The sequence below is a fragment of the Pecten maximus genome, chromosome 6, assembly GCF_902652985.1.
Source record: "Pecten maximus chromosome 6, xPecMax1.1, whole genome shotgun sequence".
NCBI classification, from domain to species: Eukaryota; Metazoa; Mollusca; class Bivalvia; order Pectinida; family Pectinidae; genus Pecten; species Pecten maximus.
This window is the reverse complement of record NC_047020.1, coordinates 46736874-46756220: the sequence shown is the minus strand read 5'-3', so window position 1 is coordinate 46756220 and position 19347 is coordinate 46736874. Positions and strand designations below refer to the sequence as shown.

The 19347-nt window shown below is 36.5% G+C and overlaps 1 protein-coding gene and 1 long non-coding RNA gene across 6 annotated transcripts; one reads left to right on the top strand and one right to left on the bottom strand.

Annotated features, from left to right (window-relative positions):
* The first annotated feature begins 5169 nt into the window (after positions 1 to 5169).
* Positions 5170 to 9089, top strand: LOC117329912. 4 transcript variants are annotated; one of them, XM_033888142.1, is made up of 5 exons: positions 5170 to 5684; positions 6210 to 6383; positions 7121 to 7218; positions 7403 to 7489; positions 8463 to 9089. In XM_033888142.1, the coding sequence occupies exons 1-5, from the start codon at positions 5671 to 5673 to the stop codon at positions 8660 to 8662; spliced, it is 573 nt and encodes a 190-aa protein (XP_033744033.1). In that variant the 5' UTR covers positions 5170 to 5670; the 3' UTR covers positions 8663 to 9089. The 4 variants fall into 4 exon arrangements, with proteins under 4 accessions (XP_033744033.1, XP_033744035.1, XP_033744034.1 ...); XM_033888143.1 differs by having other exon boundaries at positions 5304 to 5684; positions 6210 to 6332; XM_033888144.1 differs by lacking the exon at positions 7403 to 7489 and having other exon boundaries at positions 5174 to 5684.
* Positions 9090 to 9097: 8 nt separating this feature from the next.
* On the bottom strand, positions 9098 to 15511 carry LOC117329913. Of its 2 annotated transcripts, none has more exons than XR_004533288.1 (6): positions 15254 to 15511; positions 13364 to 13440; positions 12305 to 12578; positions 11721 to 11874; positions 10694 to 10932; positions 9098 to 10275 (listed from the first exon to the last, which is right to left on the bottom strand). It is a non-coding gene; the product is annotated as an uncharacterized LOC117329913 (long non-coding RNA). The 2 variants fall into 2 exon arrangements; XR_004533289.1 differs by having other exon boundaries at positions 10782 to 10932; positions 15254 to 15510.
* Between the last annotated feature and the right edge of the window lie 3836 nt (positions 15512 to 19347).

Sequence of the window (19347 nt, the reverse complement as noted above, 5' to 3'; positions counted from 1 at the left end):
TATATGTCGAGAGTTTTCACAGGGAATTACACGTCATCAACTAGTCACCAAGTAGGTCACATCGACCTAGTCACCAAGTAGGTCACATCGACCTAGTCCCCAAGTAGGTCACATCGACCTAGTCACCAAGTACGTCACATCGACCTAGTCACCAAGTAGGTCACATCGACCTAGTCCCCAAGTAGATCACATCGACCTAGTCACCAAGTAGATCACATCGACGTAGTCACCAAGTAGATCACATCGACCTAGTCACCAAGTATATCACATCGACCTAGTCACCAAGTAGGTCACATCGACTTAGTCACCAAGTAGGTCACATCGACCTAGTCCCCAAGTAGATCACATCGACCTAGTCACCAAGTATATCACATCGACCTAGTCCCCAAGTAGATCACATCGACCTAGTCACCAAGTACATCACATCGACCTAGTCACCAAGTAGGTCACATCGACCTAGTCCCCAAGTAGATCACATCGACCTAGTCACCAAGTAGATCACATCGACCTAGTCACCAAGTAGATCACATCGACCTAGTCACCAAGTATATCACATCGACCTAGTCACCAAGTAGGTCACATCGACCTAGTCCCCAAGTAGATCACATCGACTTAGTCACCAAGTAGATCACATCGACCTAGTCACCAAGTAGATCACATCGACCTAGTCACCAAGTAGGTCACATCGACCTAATCACCAAGTAGATCACATCGACCTAGTCACCAAGTAGGTCACATCGACCTAGTCACCAAGTAGGTCACATCGACCTAGTCACCAAGTAGATCACATCGACCTAGTCACCAAGTACATCACATCGACCTAGTCACCAAGTAGATCACATCGACCTAGTCACCAAGTACATCACATCGACCTAGTCACCAAGTACATCACATCGACCTAGTCCCCAAGTAGATCACATCGACCTAGTTACCAAGTACATCACATCGACCTAGTCACCAAGTAGATCACATCGACCTAATCGTCAAGTACATCACATCGACCTAGTTACCAAGTACATCACATCGACCTAGTCACCAAGTACATCACATCGACCTAGTCACCAAGTAGGTCACATCGACCTAGTCACCAAGTAGGTCACATCGACCTAGTCACCAAGTAGATCACATCGACCTAGTCACCAAGTACGTCACATCGACCTAGTCACCAAGTACGTCACATCGACCTAGTCACCAAGTAGGTCACATCGACCTAGTCACCAAGTAGGTCACATCGACCTAGTCACCAAGTAGGTCACATCGACCTAGTTACCAAGTACATCACATCGACCTAGTCACCAAGTAGATCACATCGACCTAGTCCCCAAGTAGATCACATTGACCTAGTCGCCAAGTAGACGACATCGACCTAGTCCCCAAGTAGGTCACATCGACCTAGTCCCAAAGTAGATCACATCGACCTAGTCACCAAGTAGGTCACATCGACCTAGTCACCAAGTACATCACATCGACCTAGTCGCCAAGTATATCATGGACATTGGTCGTTAGCTGGTACATGTAGCTGGTCTCATAACCAATGTTGAAAACAGACCCCTACATTTATGTGTAAATTGGTATAGCTTGATCTATATACTACATGTACATTCTGATATCATATATAACATAGGTTTTTTTTATACCAAAACATATGTTTCCATTTCGAATAATCGATTTTTTTATATCTAGCAAATATTTTCTGATATCTAGAAATCTAGAATTCTTGATTTCTGATATCAAAATAAACTAGTAATTATCAATGTGACATGTGAGGACACGACCGCCTGACGTCTTGTTGACGTATACAAAAGGAAGTCTGACATGTGAGGACACGACCGCCTGACGTCTTGTTGACGTATACAAAAGGAAGTCTGACATGTCAGGACACGACCGCCTGACGTCTTGTTGACGTATACAAAAGGAAGTCTGACATGTCAGGACACGACCGCCTGACGTCTTGTTGACGTATACAAAAGGAAGTCTGACATGTCAGGACACGACCGCCTGACGTCTTGTTGACGTATACAAAAGGAAGTCTGACGACCAATATTTTCACAATCTCGAAACTCCCGTATTAAACAACCAAGCCCGAATATCCTATGGCCTGAGGGTGTTATCCGTCGGAACAAAAATATGTGGACGAACGGGAGCTGATGTAATCCCAATACCTACTCGGGAGAGGACAAAGGAGAGAGGCGATCAAAGTACCCATGCATTTATGTCAAATGGAGTAAATCGGTGAAGCTTGTGTTGAACAGTTAGTTTTCAACAGACCAGTCCTTGAGAATTGACCTTTTAAGCTGTCATTTTTCAACGACACTTCCTACTTTTAACAGCATTCAGGATCCATTTTCAACATTGCACCGGGACCCTTCGGCCAAGTACTTGCCTCCTACCATTAGACCAAGTACCCCTGCCTCCTACCATTAGACCAAGTACCCCTGCCTCCTACCATTAGACCAAGTACCCCTGCCTCCTACCATTAGACAAAGTACCCCTGCCTCCTACCATTAGACCAAGTACCCCTGCCTCCTACCATTAGACCAAGTACCCCTGCCTCCTACCATTAGACCACCGTGCCTTTATAAAGCACCCATACAATTGAGCCGAACTACATTTTTACAGGTAAATGTCACAGGTAAGAATGTTAAGACCTATCGGCACACAACTATTGCAGATATTTTCATTTTCACGGATATGCCTTTGTGTTTTTTGGCATAGCCGTCTAATTTTGTTTTGGCCCCGGATATGACGCGACAGGTGGCGTTACTGGTCAAGATGAAGTATGTGATTGGTCAATGTAGCGGTCAATGCAAAATGCAGATATACAGTTAAAAACGAAACAAAGTTAAAGGGACCTCACGGTAAACCAATATTTATTTTGTATTTTTATTGGGTATATCTTTTAAAAGAAATAACCTTCTGAACAATAACCATTCGAATTCGATGATGTATGTACATAAAAACATCAATTATCAATTATCAAAAGGTTATCAGATCAACAATCTGAATATGCAAAAATTTTGTGACATATACGATAAACGCATGCGCACAACAAACTAAAACACATGGAAACAAAAATGGCTTCCAATGTGAATCGACTGCGGTTGAAAACGATAACAGCTTCCGCAATGAAGATAATAATAGGAAAATGAGTCAAACACAATCCTAGAATTAAACTTGGGAAGCAGTACAATAGACTGTAACAGTTCAAACATGAAAACAGCAGTAATACGGACGCCGCTCGTATTCTGCTTTATTGTTTGATAGTAGGTCATGACAATCTCGGAAATATTTACACAAACTCGGTAAGATTTCCACAATCTCGGTAATATTTACACAAACTTTGTAATATTAACACAAACTCGGTAATAGTTCCACAAACTCGGTAATATTTATACAGTCTGTACCAGTACATCGCTACTGCCACTATACTATATGAACAATGTTTACACTTATTTACACATAAATATGTGTGCCGTAATATATACAGAACGTGTTATTTAACATTTAAACCACTGTATAATATCGTTATCCAACTAACCCAGATGGAATATAGATATCGCCTTGTAAACTATCGTGTGTTTGTGCTGCCACGATTTCAAAACAGTCACGTAATAATTTAAAAATAATTTCCGCGCTAAATTTAGAGGGGGATTCCCAACTAAATCGAGTGGTCAAGCTGGACATAGGGATTGACAGTGAACATTGGGACAGCATAGAAACATAACTGGAAAGGAACAAAACGCGTACATTCAGTGAAAATTGCAACGTTTTTACCGTGATGTCCCTTTTAAATTGAATGCAAGCTGCATAAGTGGATGCATCTATTCAAATGACACATTTGCAGTCTTATTATCACCAAAAATGATTCAAACTGATATAATTTTGTTATCCGTGCTGAAACTGCGCATTTATTAATTACATCGTAGTTCGTTAATTTATTTCACCAGTAGTTTTACATTATAACCACCAGCATTAAAACTATGCCGTTTATCTTTTTTAAAGATATTTCTTGTTCAGAATTCAATTAGGTTTCATTGAATATTTGAATTTGTTAAGTTTTTGTCAATATTGTAGATTGTTAATGTAATAAATAATATCTAGTTTTATAATTGTCATAACTAGCCCAACAGTTGTTGGGGAGATGGAATATTTCTCCTGTGTTGATATATAATAGAGTGGGATTAGCGACTTGTAATATAATCAAAATCAATCTTAAAGCGCTTGTTTGGCTTTCTCTTCTTGTGAGTTAAAATGTCTACCCTTGATATATATACACATGTACCTTGGGGTTTCGTGTAAGATGTCTACCCTTGATATACAAATGTATACACATGTACCTTGGGGTTTCGGGTCTCGTCCTGTGGTTTGATACGACGATCTTATATTTACAAAATGTACAATGATACCAACTATGGCGGTTATCTATGGTGGCTCGTTAGGGCCAAGTATCAAATCTCGCATTCTCGCACTCTCGACCTTAGGTCGAGAACGCGAGAATGCGAAAACGCGACGGCGAGGGAGCGAAAACGCGAGATTGCGAAAGAGCGAAAACGCGAGAATGCGAAAACTCGACGGCGAGAATGCGAAAACGCGACGGCGAAAACGCGAGATTAATCTCGCACTCTCGCCGTCGCGATTTCGCTCCCTCGCCGTCGCGTTTTCGCATTCTCGCGTTCTCGACCTAAAGTCGAGAACGCGAGAACGCGAGATTAGTCATTAACGGCCGTCCTCGCACTCTCGCTCCCTCGCGTATGGAAGTTCCCATAATTTCACATGCGTGTTTAACTCAAAGCGTCTGGAGGATCGGGATCCTTTTCCGAATTCGACCTTCAGATCAATTACTATAGTTAATATTTGTCCCTTATTTTTAATATGTCAGATCATTTGTACATGTAAGTCAAGATCATGATTCTTTCTAGGTGTACCATATGCCAATACACCCACCTGTTATAAACATGTACTTAGATATATGTAAAGATAATATAAGCATGTACATGTACCTGGTCAGTATATCACTGACAGTTTAGACTATAATGGTCTGTTTAACAAATGATACTGTTTCCAATCAATTTTCTATTTACATATTATACTCAGAAATATATTGCGGTAAGAAAGGTGAATTATTTTTTATCAAAATTTAATATTGAATGAAAAAAATGGGAAAATTTAATTAATAATTCTTAAACCCTTTTTTTGAAACTTTTACTTTTAAATGCATACAATGTTTACTCCCTTGAACTTGTTGGCACAACTTTCTCTCTCTCTGTGTCTGTAGGTCAATTTGACACAATCACAGGCAATTCTGAAATTAATTATGAATGAAGATTCATTGGTGAATGAAAATGTGTGAAAGTTAAATTGTCTATGTATGACATGTTTGCATTGTTATAAACTTGATAAAAAAAGAATAAAGATTACGAAAAAAAATTCTTCACTATAGAAAACTGACTTTGGTGATGCAATAGTATACTACTATAGCAGCATTGTCATACAATGGTATATTCATGAAGGTACATGTTTTGATAAATGTTTGTAATTTTAAATAATGTATCTTCCAATTCAAGGCAACAGTGTATGATAATATATTGTTAATTTAAGGAAGAAAGAAAAGGCAGTGGTCAAAACCTGGGATACCGCAGCCTGACTAAGAGACTTTTGACAAAGCATGGCATGGCAGTTGGAAGGTAAATACTAAAATCATTTAACCTTTTTCATTGATTATAATTTAATCCTACAAATTCAGTGAGATAAAACACTTCTTTGTATCTGTTTGAATTATATACTTCCACATTCATGACATCATAACAAACAAGGAAAAGTTCTTTATCCAGGCATTTAAGACGTCTTAAAATTGATGATAAACACTAGGATTTAGGTCCAAATACATGTATACCTGTGTCGCATACAACTTTCTTGATTACTCACACTTTTTTTATTACCATAACATCTTGAGTAATGATTAAGGTTGTTTGACTGTACCATGTAATTAAATATGCCTCAGAATCACTTCTATGTTGCGGGATCTTATTCATTAGCCTCTTAGAGTATCAATGTTTTTACTATCCAACTGGCCCGTATTTTATCTTTCAGAGCTTCCAGAAAAGTGTTAATGTTATCCGACTTTGATATAGTACATATATTGTATGATATTGCTAAATGTTGTAGACTGATATTTTACACTAATCCTGTTGTTGACTTTATTTTTACAGAAAATCAGTATCTAGCATTCTTAGGCAAATTGACCCAAAAGGTGTGGAGCTTAGGACACATCACTGCCTGATCAGGAGGACATACTACAACAAGGGGCCCAACTTCCTGGTCCATATAGATGGGTATGACAAATTGAAGCCTTTTGGATTAGCCATACATGGAGCCATCTGTGGGTGACAAAGTCTGTGAACATTTCAGAATCTTAATTAAACTTCTGTTTTGACTGTTCAAATCCTCCTTTGCTCTTGATCTCTTGTTTAACCCTAAACAGTTATTGTTATTCATTGTGTGATTTGAAAAGGCAAACAAGTGGTAAGTTAATTTTTTCTCTTGGAGGGCAGCATGTATATTTCTCTAGTTGCATAAAATGTATATATAGGAACTCCCTTGGTTTCTTTTTGTGATCTGTACCAAGATACATGTATGTATGATAGTTTTTAGACTGATTGTGATAAAAGTGACCAATAGACAGACCATCTTGATTCAATCGTTCTATTAATCTAGTTATTATGTCACAATATGATGTTATTCCTATTGGCATGACTGTTAACATAGAAATGGGAGAGAGAAAAGCAGGGAAAATATCATACCGTACTCAATTAAAGTTCATTTAATGGTGTGCAGCAATATCTTTATCTAGTTTGAAATAAGTATCATTATGGTTTATATAGTAACTTTGAAGTTTTAATGCATAGTAATAATGAGTTAGTATCTGAGTATTCCTATATAATCAAATTCTTGACTAAGTCTTCTTTTAATTCAAGATCAAACTGCATATAACAGGAAAAAAATCATAAAATATTGCCATAGGTTATTTGATATTAATTTGGAATGAAACCTAAGTTTCATGAATTGTATTTGAAATTGCTCTTGTTTCAATTGTAAAAGTTGTAAATATTTAATATTACAGATTTTCACGACGTGTCTTATGGTTAAAAGTTGCCAGAACCAACAATGACCCAAGAGTGGTTGCCTCATACTTTCTAGAGTTTGTAGAAGAGATAAATGGTATGTAAAGCAAAAATTTAAGGTGAACATTCATCATGTATTTTAACAAATTAAAGTAATGCAAAAGCCAACACCCTTGCCGCCAAAGTGATACCTATATGTCTCAGGTGACACAAAATAGATTCCTTCCTCATTAGCATTGGCATAATTTACTTTGTTTTGTTTCTTAATCAAAATGATTTAGGAGTTCCAAGGTGTATACTTACCAGACAACCAGAGGACTGTCGTTCTGGAAAACCAGAGATGATGTATCTACACCCCGAGCTATACAGTATTGTTAAATTTTTTGTTACAATTTTTTTAAAATTTAATTGAGGTAATCTTAACCCAAAGGGTCATCAACATTGTTCGTCTACCATTCCAAGCCTTCATATATGTGTTTCATAAATATTCCAAGCCTTCATATATGTGTTTCATAAATAATAATACTTTACTGGTGGTACATTAACTAATTTAATAATGAATTTTAATGAAACTTTGCTAGAACCAGAAGGAATTCATCTTTGTTAAAATAAGGTTCCTAATAACCAGAGACATAGTGTTGTTGCCTAAAAGTTCCAAAGGGTTAAACCTCTCAATCTTTAAAATCCATAAGTTCTAGAAATGCTATCTCTAAAAATTGTTCAGGCTGAGCCCATGGAACTCCCCATTTGTCCACAGGGAGGAATCAGTTTACCATATATAAGGAAATAAATGTCTTGCATCTTTATTCACATAATATGAGGGTGTGTAATGCATTGCGTCTTGGCAATACTGAATTCTGTGAGGTGAAATGGGAAACTTAATCCCAATGAGTTGGACTAGGTGATGTGGCAGGAAAAGTGATTACATATAAATGAAATATTATATATATAATGATATTGTATATAAAAGTTTATGTCCAGTTTTAGAATCGATGAAGATTATTTTAAGTTACAAAATAAAAGTTGTTGGTGTAACCCCCCTGTGGTCCCCATTTTACCCCAGGGAGATACAATATGATCCTTTTTACAATTAGATCATTGATACTTTATTTGAAATTTTCAATTCTTGCCTAGGACACCAACATTGTTTCTAGTTTATTGCCTATAATTATGATTTTATCAATTTTAACAATTTGTATTATTTCATTTCAACTCTGCATTGTCAGATGAATATATACTTGGCAAGGTACACAAGCCTCCCGCTTTTGCTTTCAATGCCAATCTTAATTTTAAAATTTTGATTACCATATATTACATGTATATCATAATGTTATGTTTTAGAGACAGTGGATTACAAATTTTCAGTGAAATTAAGTGATGTGGAGTCCTTGAAGAGTTTCTGTAGTTATCCAAGCTGCTATGGATGCACAGAGGAGATGAAGGAACACGTCACGTCTATTTTGCTTGAAGGTAGAAGGAGTGAGCCTATAAATTCTGAAGATGCAAAGGAACTGTTCCAATGGATGTTACAAAAGATATAGATTGGATAAGTTGACAATGTGATGAGGATTGTGACAATAATAGTTTATCCTCAAAAACTTTAAAGATTAACAAAAACAAGAGGCCCAAAGGACCTTAAATGGTTATCGGACTACATCGAGTATGTCAAACTTCAAAAAGTAGTATAACCCATAATGGTTGAAATGTTGGATACATGTGACCTTAAAAGTAGGTCAAGCTTATTCATTTGAATAAAATTGGTATTCCTCCATCCCAGCAAGCTACAGGCCCAACATCAGGTCTCTATATATATGTACCTAGGTTATTTTTTTTAAATATCATAGTCTTTTTGACCCCAGTCACCTTGAAAGTGGGTCAAAGTCATTCAATTAAACAACATGGTGGGGCTTTGCATCAGCATGGTACAGGCCCAATATGTCAGATGACCTTAATAAAGAAATAACATGAGCTATATCTTCCAAATTTATTTTTTATTTGATTTGAACATCAATCAAAGAAAGAAGCTAACACTCAGAATATTAATGTTCATCCTTTCTTGTAAACAACTGAAGACACTGCATTGGAATCAAATGAAATTGTCAGTAAAATTCTCTAAATCATTGAAAATAGCATGTAATTGAAATTATATCCAGTCTTACCACGTTGAACCTAATGTGTGTAATATAAACTGGATCTGTTGCGCAATCGCATTTGATTAAATTGAAATGAGTCCATGATTTAAAAGCTATTTTTAAAGGAAAAGCTTATGGAAAATGACAACATGCGAAATCAGATTGCAAACTATACACATTTGTCTCCTAATTTAATGTTGGGTTGAGGGATTCAACCAACAGGTTATAACACTTGTTGACCCTAGGTTATTTGACTTATTGTGTCATTCTGACATACTTTTCTTCATGTCTTAAAATCTTATCTTCCACAAAATGCGAAATCTAATCTTGAACCAGTGACCTTCACCTTTACATGACCACAGGTCAGTTGGTTCTCAATTTGTTTCTTATAAACTTTGCTTCATAATTCCCTTAATGCCATTACAAAATATTAATCAGACGACTAATATTGAGGTTATCAATTTGACCATACATATCTATTAAGTAGTAAGTCTATTCAGTAACAGTGATCTCATAGTTGACATTTTGACCACAGATTCAATCCCACTTTGTATCATTCATCACTTCTCACTCAAGTTTTGCCAGGAAGCCAACTTCCGGACAAACAGACAGACGACGGAGACAAATACATTGATCTCCAGTTTCACCGGCAGGGGCCTAAATAAATGTTCTTCACTTGAGGTTAGCTGCTATAGATCTAAAAAAATTGGCACAACATGCAATGAAAGCCTTGAACACAATTTTAAAATCTAAGAAACTTTGCTGTCATGAAAATGTTTTGATTGTCAAACGATTAAAACCTCCTGCCCATTTTATTGCTTTTGTAATTGTATCCTGAAACTCGTCAGGATCATCGAAACAACGCCATATTGTTAATATAAGGGCACAGGTGTGGGCTGTTGGAAATTGTTTAGTGCTTCCAAAGGACACTTCCAGAGATTTTTCAAATCCTAGTGGAGGAATGCTTGCTGCTCCAGTCCAAAAGGATAACACGTCGTCTAATGAAATCCCTGTGGATCCCCCTGAGAGAAAAAATTAAAGATACTATTGTCACAGATATATTTTTCTAATACATTTACATGTATCAATTGCTACATAAATATCATAAAAAACATTTTGCAGAATACAGGGCATGTGATACTTATATAGAAATCTTTCAAACAATACAAACATACCCTCAATGTTTCAATGCTTAAAGATCATCAGTTCATTAAACAAATTCATGTTTTGCAGCTGAACATACAGATCAACTATACACTGTAATGCAATATAACCATTTAAATATTGAGCAGCTCGGATTAAGTTTTCAATTTATAGCTTGAATTTTAAAGCTGGTGAAAGTTTGTATTCTGAAACACATTTTGGTCTGGCAGAATATTCTACACTAAAATCTATATGCCATTATAGATACAAATGGTATGTGTTCATAATGCAAATAACCTTCTGAATAGGCAAGAAAAGCTTCTAGACAATACAAAGCCTTTTCCTCCTGCCTCTTATTGTTGGATCCATCAGGACTCCAGTTCACCTTATAAAGCTCCCCGATGTCTCTGAACCGTAGAGCTTTGCTGGTCTGGGTGAAGAGATGAAGAAAAGACTTTGAGGCCAGTTGGACTGCATCTAGCAGTCTTCCCACTTTGTTCAATCCATTCCTGAACTGAAAAAATTCTGACTGGACTCTGAAATGTAATAGACACATTGATACATGTGCATATTTCTGTTGTATGCCTATACAAGGTCAATATATATGTATGTTACTATCCATGTAAGGAAACTATGGTGGATTATATTCACTTTGGGGTGGGACGCTGACATGGACGCAGGCAGTGGGGTACAGCATTAGCTCAGGGTTACTCATAACCAGTGAGCTAATATTAATAGTATTACCAAGGGCAATAACTCTTTAGATTACTTTTGAATCATTTCCATTTTCAAACTCGAAGATCTTATCAATATATATCAACATACAAAGGTTATTGTTGACAGACAGACCAACGCTGGAAGCCACGGTATGGCATAAGGTCACCTTGGTCCTTTAGACCATGTGAGCTAAAAATTCAAGAACTTATAGCGTCTGAATTTTGATAGAAATTATGTTGAATTTTAGGAAAATTATAATTGCCTCTCTTGTCTACAGTTGACCATGCCTGACACAAGTTCTTACCAAGGACTCTATACACACTGACTGTCAAAATGAATTGAACTAACCGCACGTGAGTGACCCGACATCCCTGAAACTTCATGTGTGAAAAATTATCTTCCTTTTTGAATAGTGTTCAGTTTGATCAAGGGTTGAAGCACTGTCAACTTTAGGCGTTATGTACGTACAGAGAGCTGATGAGGAAAACTATAGTCTCCCCCCTTCCGCAGCTTCACTGTTTACCATGGACTTTATAATATTTGAATCATCAGAATTATTTTGCATTTTTTTTTTAATTTAGCTGGAAAACATTTGGCTCTGACTTACCGGTAGAAAATTTCATTTTTTTTAGGATGTCCATTAGTTGTTGTTTTTTCTCAAAATGTCTAAAATTAGAGATAGACAAACTCTGTTCCAAGCACCAGTCACTGATTTTATCCAGTTGATTGTGGTACTGCTTTTCATCAAGTGTATTCTGCAACTAAAAAGAAAAAAAAACATTATTTATGTAAGAACGTTTTATAGCACACCACTCAATGTACCTATACTGGCAAAATCATATTTTTATATTTATTATACTCCAGTATATCAGTGTTCTAGAAATGGTTTTCAAGGATGACGTTCAACAAAGTTCGAATTTAAGGTAATCATACTACAATATTCACATGTTCAGGTGGAATGAATATGCACATAAAGTAAATTTGAAGTCCCCGCCAGCATGAAGAAGATATTGATGAGGATGAAGGTTATTCAAATTATAAAAGAAGTAGATGATTTTTTGACGAAAATTGACTTATCCCAATTTGTACATTTATTTGCTTAAAAAAGAAGACTGTGTTGCTTAACCCAGTATACTACATTGTTAAATGAGCCAAGTTTACTGATTTATTATGTAGATCATATCAACTCACCAGAATTAATTTCTCTCTGGTTTCCCAGTCGAAGATACAATCCTCCAACAAGGGCAATGTTTCTGTCTCCATAGCAAAATCTCCATCTAACACAACATTTGCAACAGCTGGATGGAGAACTGGTATACTTGGCCCACCATGGAGGAGGGAAAAGGCAACCAGTTTGCCTGACAGTTCATAGAATCCTTGAGATAATTTTTCAAGGTCATGCCGAAAAAAGTTCTGCCCTTCCTGACCCTGAAAAATTTTCCCACATATCTCTGCCATAAGACCTCTGAAACATGAAAAAAATATCTATTGATGGATTTGTGGACCAATGAAATGATTACAAACTGAACTTTTAAAAGAAAAAGAATCTGATCTGCGGCTAGAAAATAGCTTTTAATATGCATGAATACCCTTCCACCAATTTGAAAGTGTCACTGAAATATTAAAACATGAATTGTATGAAAAACTGATGATTGAGGATTTTATAAGGTTATACAGGAGCAACTGTGACCTCAACATTGACCTTGGAACCTGGCTGATACAAAAAAGAACATGTCTGAGATATTCTGTGTATATACATGTACCTTCATCAAAATATTATTAAGAAATGCAGAACCTAGAGTGACGATACTGAATCGGTCAATAATTTTCTATACATTTTATAGGTAGAGCAAAACCAATTTCATCTCTTACCTAGACTCTAGAGTAAAGAACCTGTGGGGTGTGGGAAAAAATTTTCCTATTTGACACTTTATTAACAAGAATCGTATCGAGGATTGTATCGCTCACCTGGTTGGATTAGACCAAATGTCAAAATAATGTTCATTTTCAATTTGTTTTATTTGGAAATCTCAAACAATGCTATATATGGTTATAGTGTGGCATGTAGCGATTTAAAGGAATATTGCACAAAATTATTGCATATATATATTAGTCCGCCTGAAGTAGCCTGGGAGAGCAGAAAGGCCTTGCAGCAATGTTTTTCATTATCTTGTTATAATCTACCTTTCGAGGACATATTACATTTTCTTATATACATGTACTACTATCAAATCCACTCAACTCTCTTACCATGTCATCCTTGAACGATTGCGTGAGATGGCCACATCCAATCTTCTCCAGGATGACTTCAAATGGATCAACTTCAACTGTGAACAAATTTCTTAAAAGTGCAGTAAATACAATCTTCAGACAAACATAAAAATATACAACCTAAGGTCAAGTAAAATTATAGTTGTGATTCCTCTTTCCAGACTATCACTATTCTTTTTAATGCTGATCCAATCGGTCTCGAGTTCAAACCAAATTTCATATTCTAATTGCCAGTATAGCCACTCAAAACAACGTACTATCCCCTAAATGCTGACCCTTTTTGAAACATTTCATCAGATTTATCATGCTCTGACCAAGTTATACATTTTAGTTCATAAATCACAGAGGATCTGTGTAAATAATTGTCAGGTCCAGATATTTGGACACTTGCTTGATAATGTACATCAATGATCGAAGGCCAAACATCACCTGTTTAAGTGTTAACATTATACACCCTGTGGTAGGTTAGTCTGTAAGGTACTGTATGGTAGTTGATGAGCTACCAGTCCTTTGAGATTCATTTGACATTGTAAACAGAATGTGCTATTACAGATAATGTACAATTCTTAAACAAATACTGAATACAGCTCTCAATTAGTTACTCACATATTTGTAAGACAATTCATGAAGTAGGAGTCTGAAACGTAGCTGTCAACTTTGTAAGAACCGCCATATTGAAGAGAGCGGGTAATACTTAATATTAGGCCTAGATCCCAAACTGTTAAAAAACCCGGATTTCAGTTTTTGCCAATAAGAAAAAGGAAGTGGCCCAGGGGCCTTCTTATGGTCAGACAGGTCACCTGAATTCTGATAGTGATATGAACTAATTATACCTTATCCCCTCTCTAGGGAGAAATTAGAACGAATATTCATACCCTGCCTACACTGCTCTCCGGCAGACGACCATCTGTCAAAAATTATCCGTCCGTCGTCCAGAGCTACGTTATCGCAGCTAGGGAGAAATGTGAGACCCATACCATGATTCATAATTTTGGTAAAAGATACTAGACCTTCAGACCCTTCCATGTATGGAAGTTGAATCCACCATATACTGTACCAAAGCAGAGACATATATGTATATATGTCTCTGACCAAAGGTAGAAGTAGCTAGAGAAGATTTTTCAAATTTTAGTCAATTTGAGCACTTTTCGCCCCTCCCCTCAAGTCCCTGGGGGTCAGACAATGCCAATTTACACAGGGGCTTGTGTGCAATGTCCAATGTATGTACTATTCAACAGCCATCCCATACTGATAGTTCTAGTATGGTTTAGACTATATTATTTTCTATGGCAATTGAATAAATAATGCTAAATATTATGTGTTCCCTATATATGTATATAACTACAGTAAAATTTGCCCCTACCCGGGGGAAACCCGAGACCCAAGGGACAGGGTCATGAAATTCACAATTTGTTTAAAGACCTAATAGGCCTATAAGACCTTTCAATCTATGAAGAGTACCGTATTTGAATCCACTGTTTGGGAGCAGAGAAGATTTTTGAAATGCTAATTTAACTTTTTTGGCCTCGCCTCACAGCACGCAGTCCTCTGCGAGCAGTCAGTGCCAATATATGCATACTATTCAACAGTCATTTCAAACCGACAAATCTAACAAAGTTTTTTTACATCAATGAATCCTAAGGAAAAAATATTACACGAACTAAATACACGGTATGACATCTTAAGTTTGATTTTAAAAATCAGTCCAGCCACGTGGACAGGTGGTCGAGTAGCCCGAATGATTCTGGTCGTTTTAATATGGCCAGATAGCAGGGAATACATTCCTTAGCTAGTAGTAACAACGAAGGTTGAAATACTTTCAATGCAAAGGTGTAATATGTAAAAAAAATTCTTGATAGGGGTACTTACTTGTACTTTCAGAAGTTGAAGCCATCTTGTAAAGGCGCGCGGTGAAGCATCCCGATCCTCCAGACGCTTTTGGTTAAATACGCATGTGAAATTATGGGAACATCCTTACGCGAGGGAGCGAGAGTGCGAGGACGGCCGTTAATGACTAATCTCGCGTTCTCGCGTTCTCGACTTTAGGTCGAGAACGCGAGAATGCGAAAACGCGACGGCGAGGGAGCGAAATCGCGACGGCGAGAGTGCGAGATTAATCTCGCGTTTTCGCCGTCGCGTTTTCGCATTCTCGCCGTCGAGTTTTCGCATTCTCGCGTTTTCGCTCTTTCGCAATCTCGCGTTTTCGCTCCCTCGCCGTCGCGTTTTCGCATTCTCGCGTTCTCGACCTAAGGTCGAGAGTGCGAGAATGCGAGATTTGATACTTGGCCCTAACGAGCCACCATAGTTATCTGTGGTGGAGATGTTTATCCGACAGCATCTCGTGTCCGATAATAGATAATAGAGATGAATCAGAGAAAAGTTCTTATTGTTAGGTTTTATCTAACCCGAGTTTCCTCTGGCCCTGACACCATACACCAGACATGGTGTCAGGGCCAGAGGAAACTTGGGCTAGGTTTTTATCCATAGGAACTTGATACAAAACCCCAACCCATTGCCATATGCGTCAAGTGATATCTATCAGAACGGGTTTTCCGGAACTCTACGTTCTAATTCTAATAGTTGTGAATCGTCTGTCAATCACAGAATTTTAATAGAAAGTAATAAAACGTATAAGATATTAGAATCCAAGAAAAAGAGACAATATATGAGATTAGAAGGAGACATGCTAGAATATTTGCCTAAATATAATCCGCGTCAATTTTATAAGAAATTTGTAAGGCAAAATCATCAGGTCTCAAACGAATTTGAATTGTTTATATGAATATTTTAAGGATTTGTCAAATGCTAATGACGTAAATACTAATAACGATACAGACCTAGATAGTGATTCTGCTATGTCTGTAGATAATGAAGTTGACCACGATATACCAGTATATGATGAATTAGATTCTGAAATTTCTATAGAAGAAATATCACGAGCAATTCTGACAATGAAACGTGAAAAAGCACATGGGTTGGATGGTATTTTAAATGAATGTTTATTATCGGGGGAAACTCCTTTTACCCGCATTGTGTACTTTGTTTAATGAAATTTTAAATTCAGGATATTTTCCGGCTGAATGGTCTGGAGCCGTGATTACTCCGGTGCATAAAAAGGGAGATAAATCGAATCCTAACAATTTCAGGGGTATAAGTTTGTTAAGCTGTCTTGGAAAATTATTTACTTCAATATTAAATCGTAGGTTATTGAAATGGAGTGAATCATATGACATTATATCTGATGCCCAATTCGGGTTTCGTCCTGGAATGAGTACAATTGATGCTATTTTTGCATTACTATGGTGGCATGGATCTGCCATCACATAACGAGATAATTTTGTCAACATAGCGAGATAAATATACCATATAGCGAGATAATAAAACGACATAGCGAGATAAAACAACCGACATAGCGAGATAATTTAATGCGTTTACGATGTCGCTATCTCGACATCTCGCCGCATTAGATGCTACTACTGACATGGATTTTTTTCTTGTCAACGTGACGTGACCCCCATTCGGAAGTTCAGCGCGCCAGTGCACACGAGGCTTGGACAGGGATAATCGTAACATTTGCCATAGGTATCTAACATGCTTTGTTTACCTGTTTGTTGTAGGTGTTGGGCCGTTCAGCTTCCCTGTCCAAGCCTCGTGTGCACTGGCGCGCTGAACTTCCGAATGGGGGTCACGTCACGTTTTAAATTAATTCAGCTATTCAGAGGTGTCATACCTGGCCGGACCAGTTAAGTACAGAGGTACGGACAAAAGCCCCTTCACACTAATCAAAAAGTGGACAAAAGCCCCTTCATAAAAATATATATATATATATATATTTTTATATTGATCTAAAAAAAAAATTAAATATATATTTTTAGCAATATAACATTAAGTTCAATCAAGTGCTACATAAATGTATAAGTGACTTCAGTCACCAGTGGCTTCTGCAATGTAAACAACCGGTTCCAACAACAACTACTTGAGCTGTTACATAAACATTAAGCTGTTACACAGGTGTTTGGTAGGTTTTTCATTGATGTTGTATTCTCATGGAAATAAATATATCATTAATGGCTTCATTGTTTCTTTGATTTTAATTATTCCTAAAATTAAACTTATTACAACACAGAGCAACATGTTTGGTTAGGTACTTATTATATTAAAATTTGAGACACTGCAAATAGGGATCAAAATTTAATGTTTATTGCTTTTGTAGACATTTCTTTGATTATCAATATTTGCAGAATATTAGGAAGTCAAAAATTATGTGTAATCAGTAACAATTTGTTCATCATGGAGAGCTTTCCTGAAATTTTTAGCTTACTTAATAATATAAAGTTTGAAAAAATAAATTATGATGTTTAACCACAGACATATAATGCTACACTGACATTGAACCAAGGACCTTCACCCTTCACACAATTATTCTCCAAATTTCAGAGATAAAAACAACAATATATATATATAGTTTCTGTTTTTCAAAAGTACAGATTTATATAAAGTATACCAGCTAAATTTATAAAGAAGGGGCTTTTGTCCGGGGGGGGGCTTTTGTCCTACACTCAAATGTACATACATATTGCGTGATTAAATCTGATAACAATGAGAATAAAAAAGAATGATACATATCACTTTCAAAACACAGACAGCTAACTTAGGACCTACCACAGGGACACGTTACAATAGTAATGTATGTATAAAATATATGGGGGGTATGTTTATATCGACCCCCCATATATTTCATACATACATTATATTGTAACGTGTCCCTGTGGACCTACCGAACGTATAAATATAGTCTAGCTCCGGAACCTTATGTGACTTTGATCATGAATTATAAACATCGACAAACCTTAGCCAAATTTCGTTGTGGCAAGTTGAAACTTAAAGTAGAGACGGGTCGGTATTCTCATCCCGTTACGCCTTTACAGGAGAGAAAGTGTACTTTATCTCATTCAGACACTATAGAAGATGAAACTCATTTTCTCATAGATTGTGACTTTTACTCAGATTTGAAACTTTCTTTATACAACAAAGCATTATTTTATTTACCAAATTTCACAAATCTTGATTCTTCAATCAAATTACAATTTCTTATGCAAAATGCGAACTTACAATCCACGTTAGCATCGGCATTATACAACATGTACAGACGAAGATAATGTTTTAATTTTGTTTAATTTGTACATTTATGTATCTTTACCCAAATATGGAGGTTATGTTACTGCACTGGTAGTTTCTCTAATCTTGCAATTTTAGATAAGTCGAAGTTGTGTTCTTAAATCCTAATTAATTTTAACAAGATACTTGATATTCTTAATAGATATAATTTTTAAGTGTCTCGTTTTTACCATGTTGTAAAAATGTGTGACACTCTAATAAATATTGTATTGTATTGTATTGTATTGTATTGTATTGTAAATATAACAATTTTACAACGCGAAATTAGACCGCGAAGAAATCCAAAATTTTGAAAAATCTAAATTGTCCAATAAATGTTTCTTTTACACCTATTTTTATTTCTATAAGTACCACTAATTTTATCAAATTCATTATGAAATATCCCTCCGGCTCCGGTAAAGTCGCGACTTTTTAAAAATGTTTTAACTGTTCACTATTGTATGTCTAAAGTTCGGCCGGAAGTCAACTGTTCGTGCTCCAAAGATATGTGCGATCGGTGCTGCCCTGAATGGTTATGTTCGTGATTAACCAAAGTTATTCCTGGGTGGGATATTTTGCCCGTTATATCCACTTATCTGATTTTGTAGGCTCACAATCAGGCGTTGTTTCAGTTTTAGTTACTCGTCCTTCCCCAAATTGATAGATTTTAAATTAGAGATCTATCTCTTCGCTTGTTCTTATGTGAAGGCTGTTTATTGTCTCGTCTTTCTTCTTCATTATTTACTTTCTATTCTCTACAGCTTTTCAAGTTCCTTTATTTGGGACACGTAGTTGATAATGGTGAC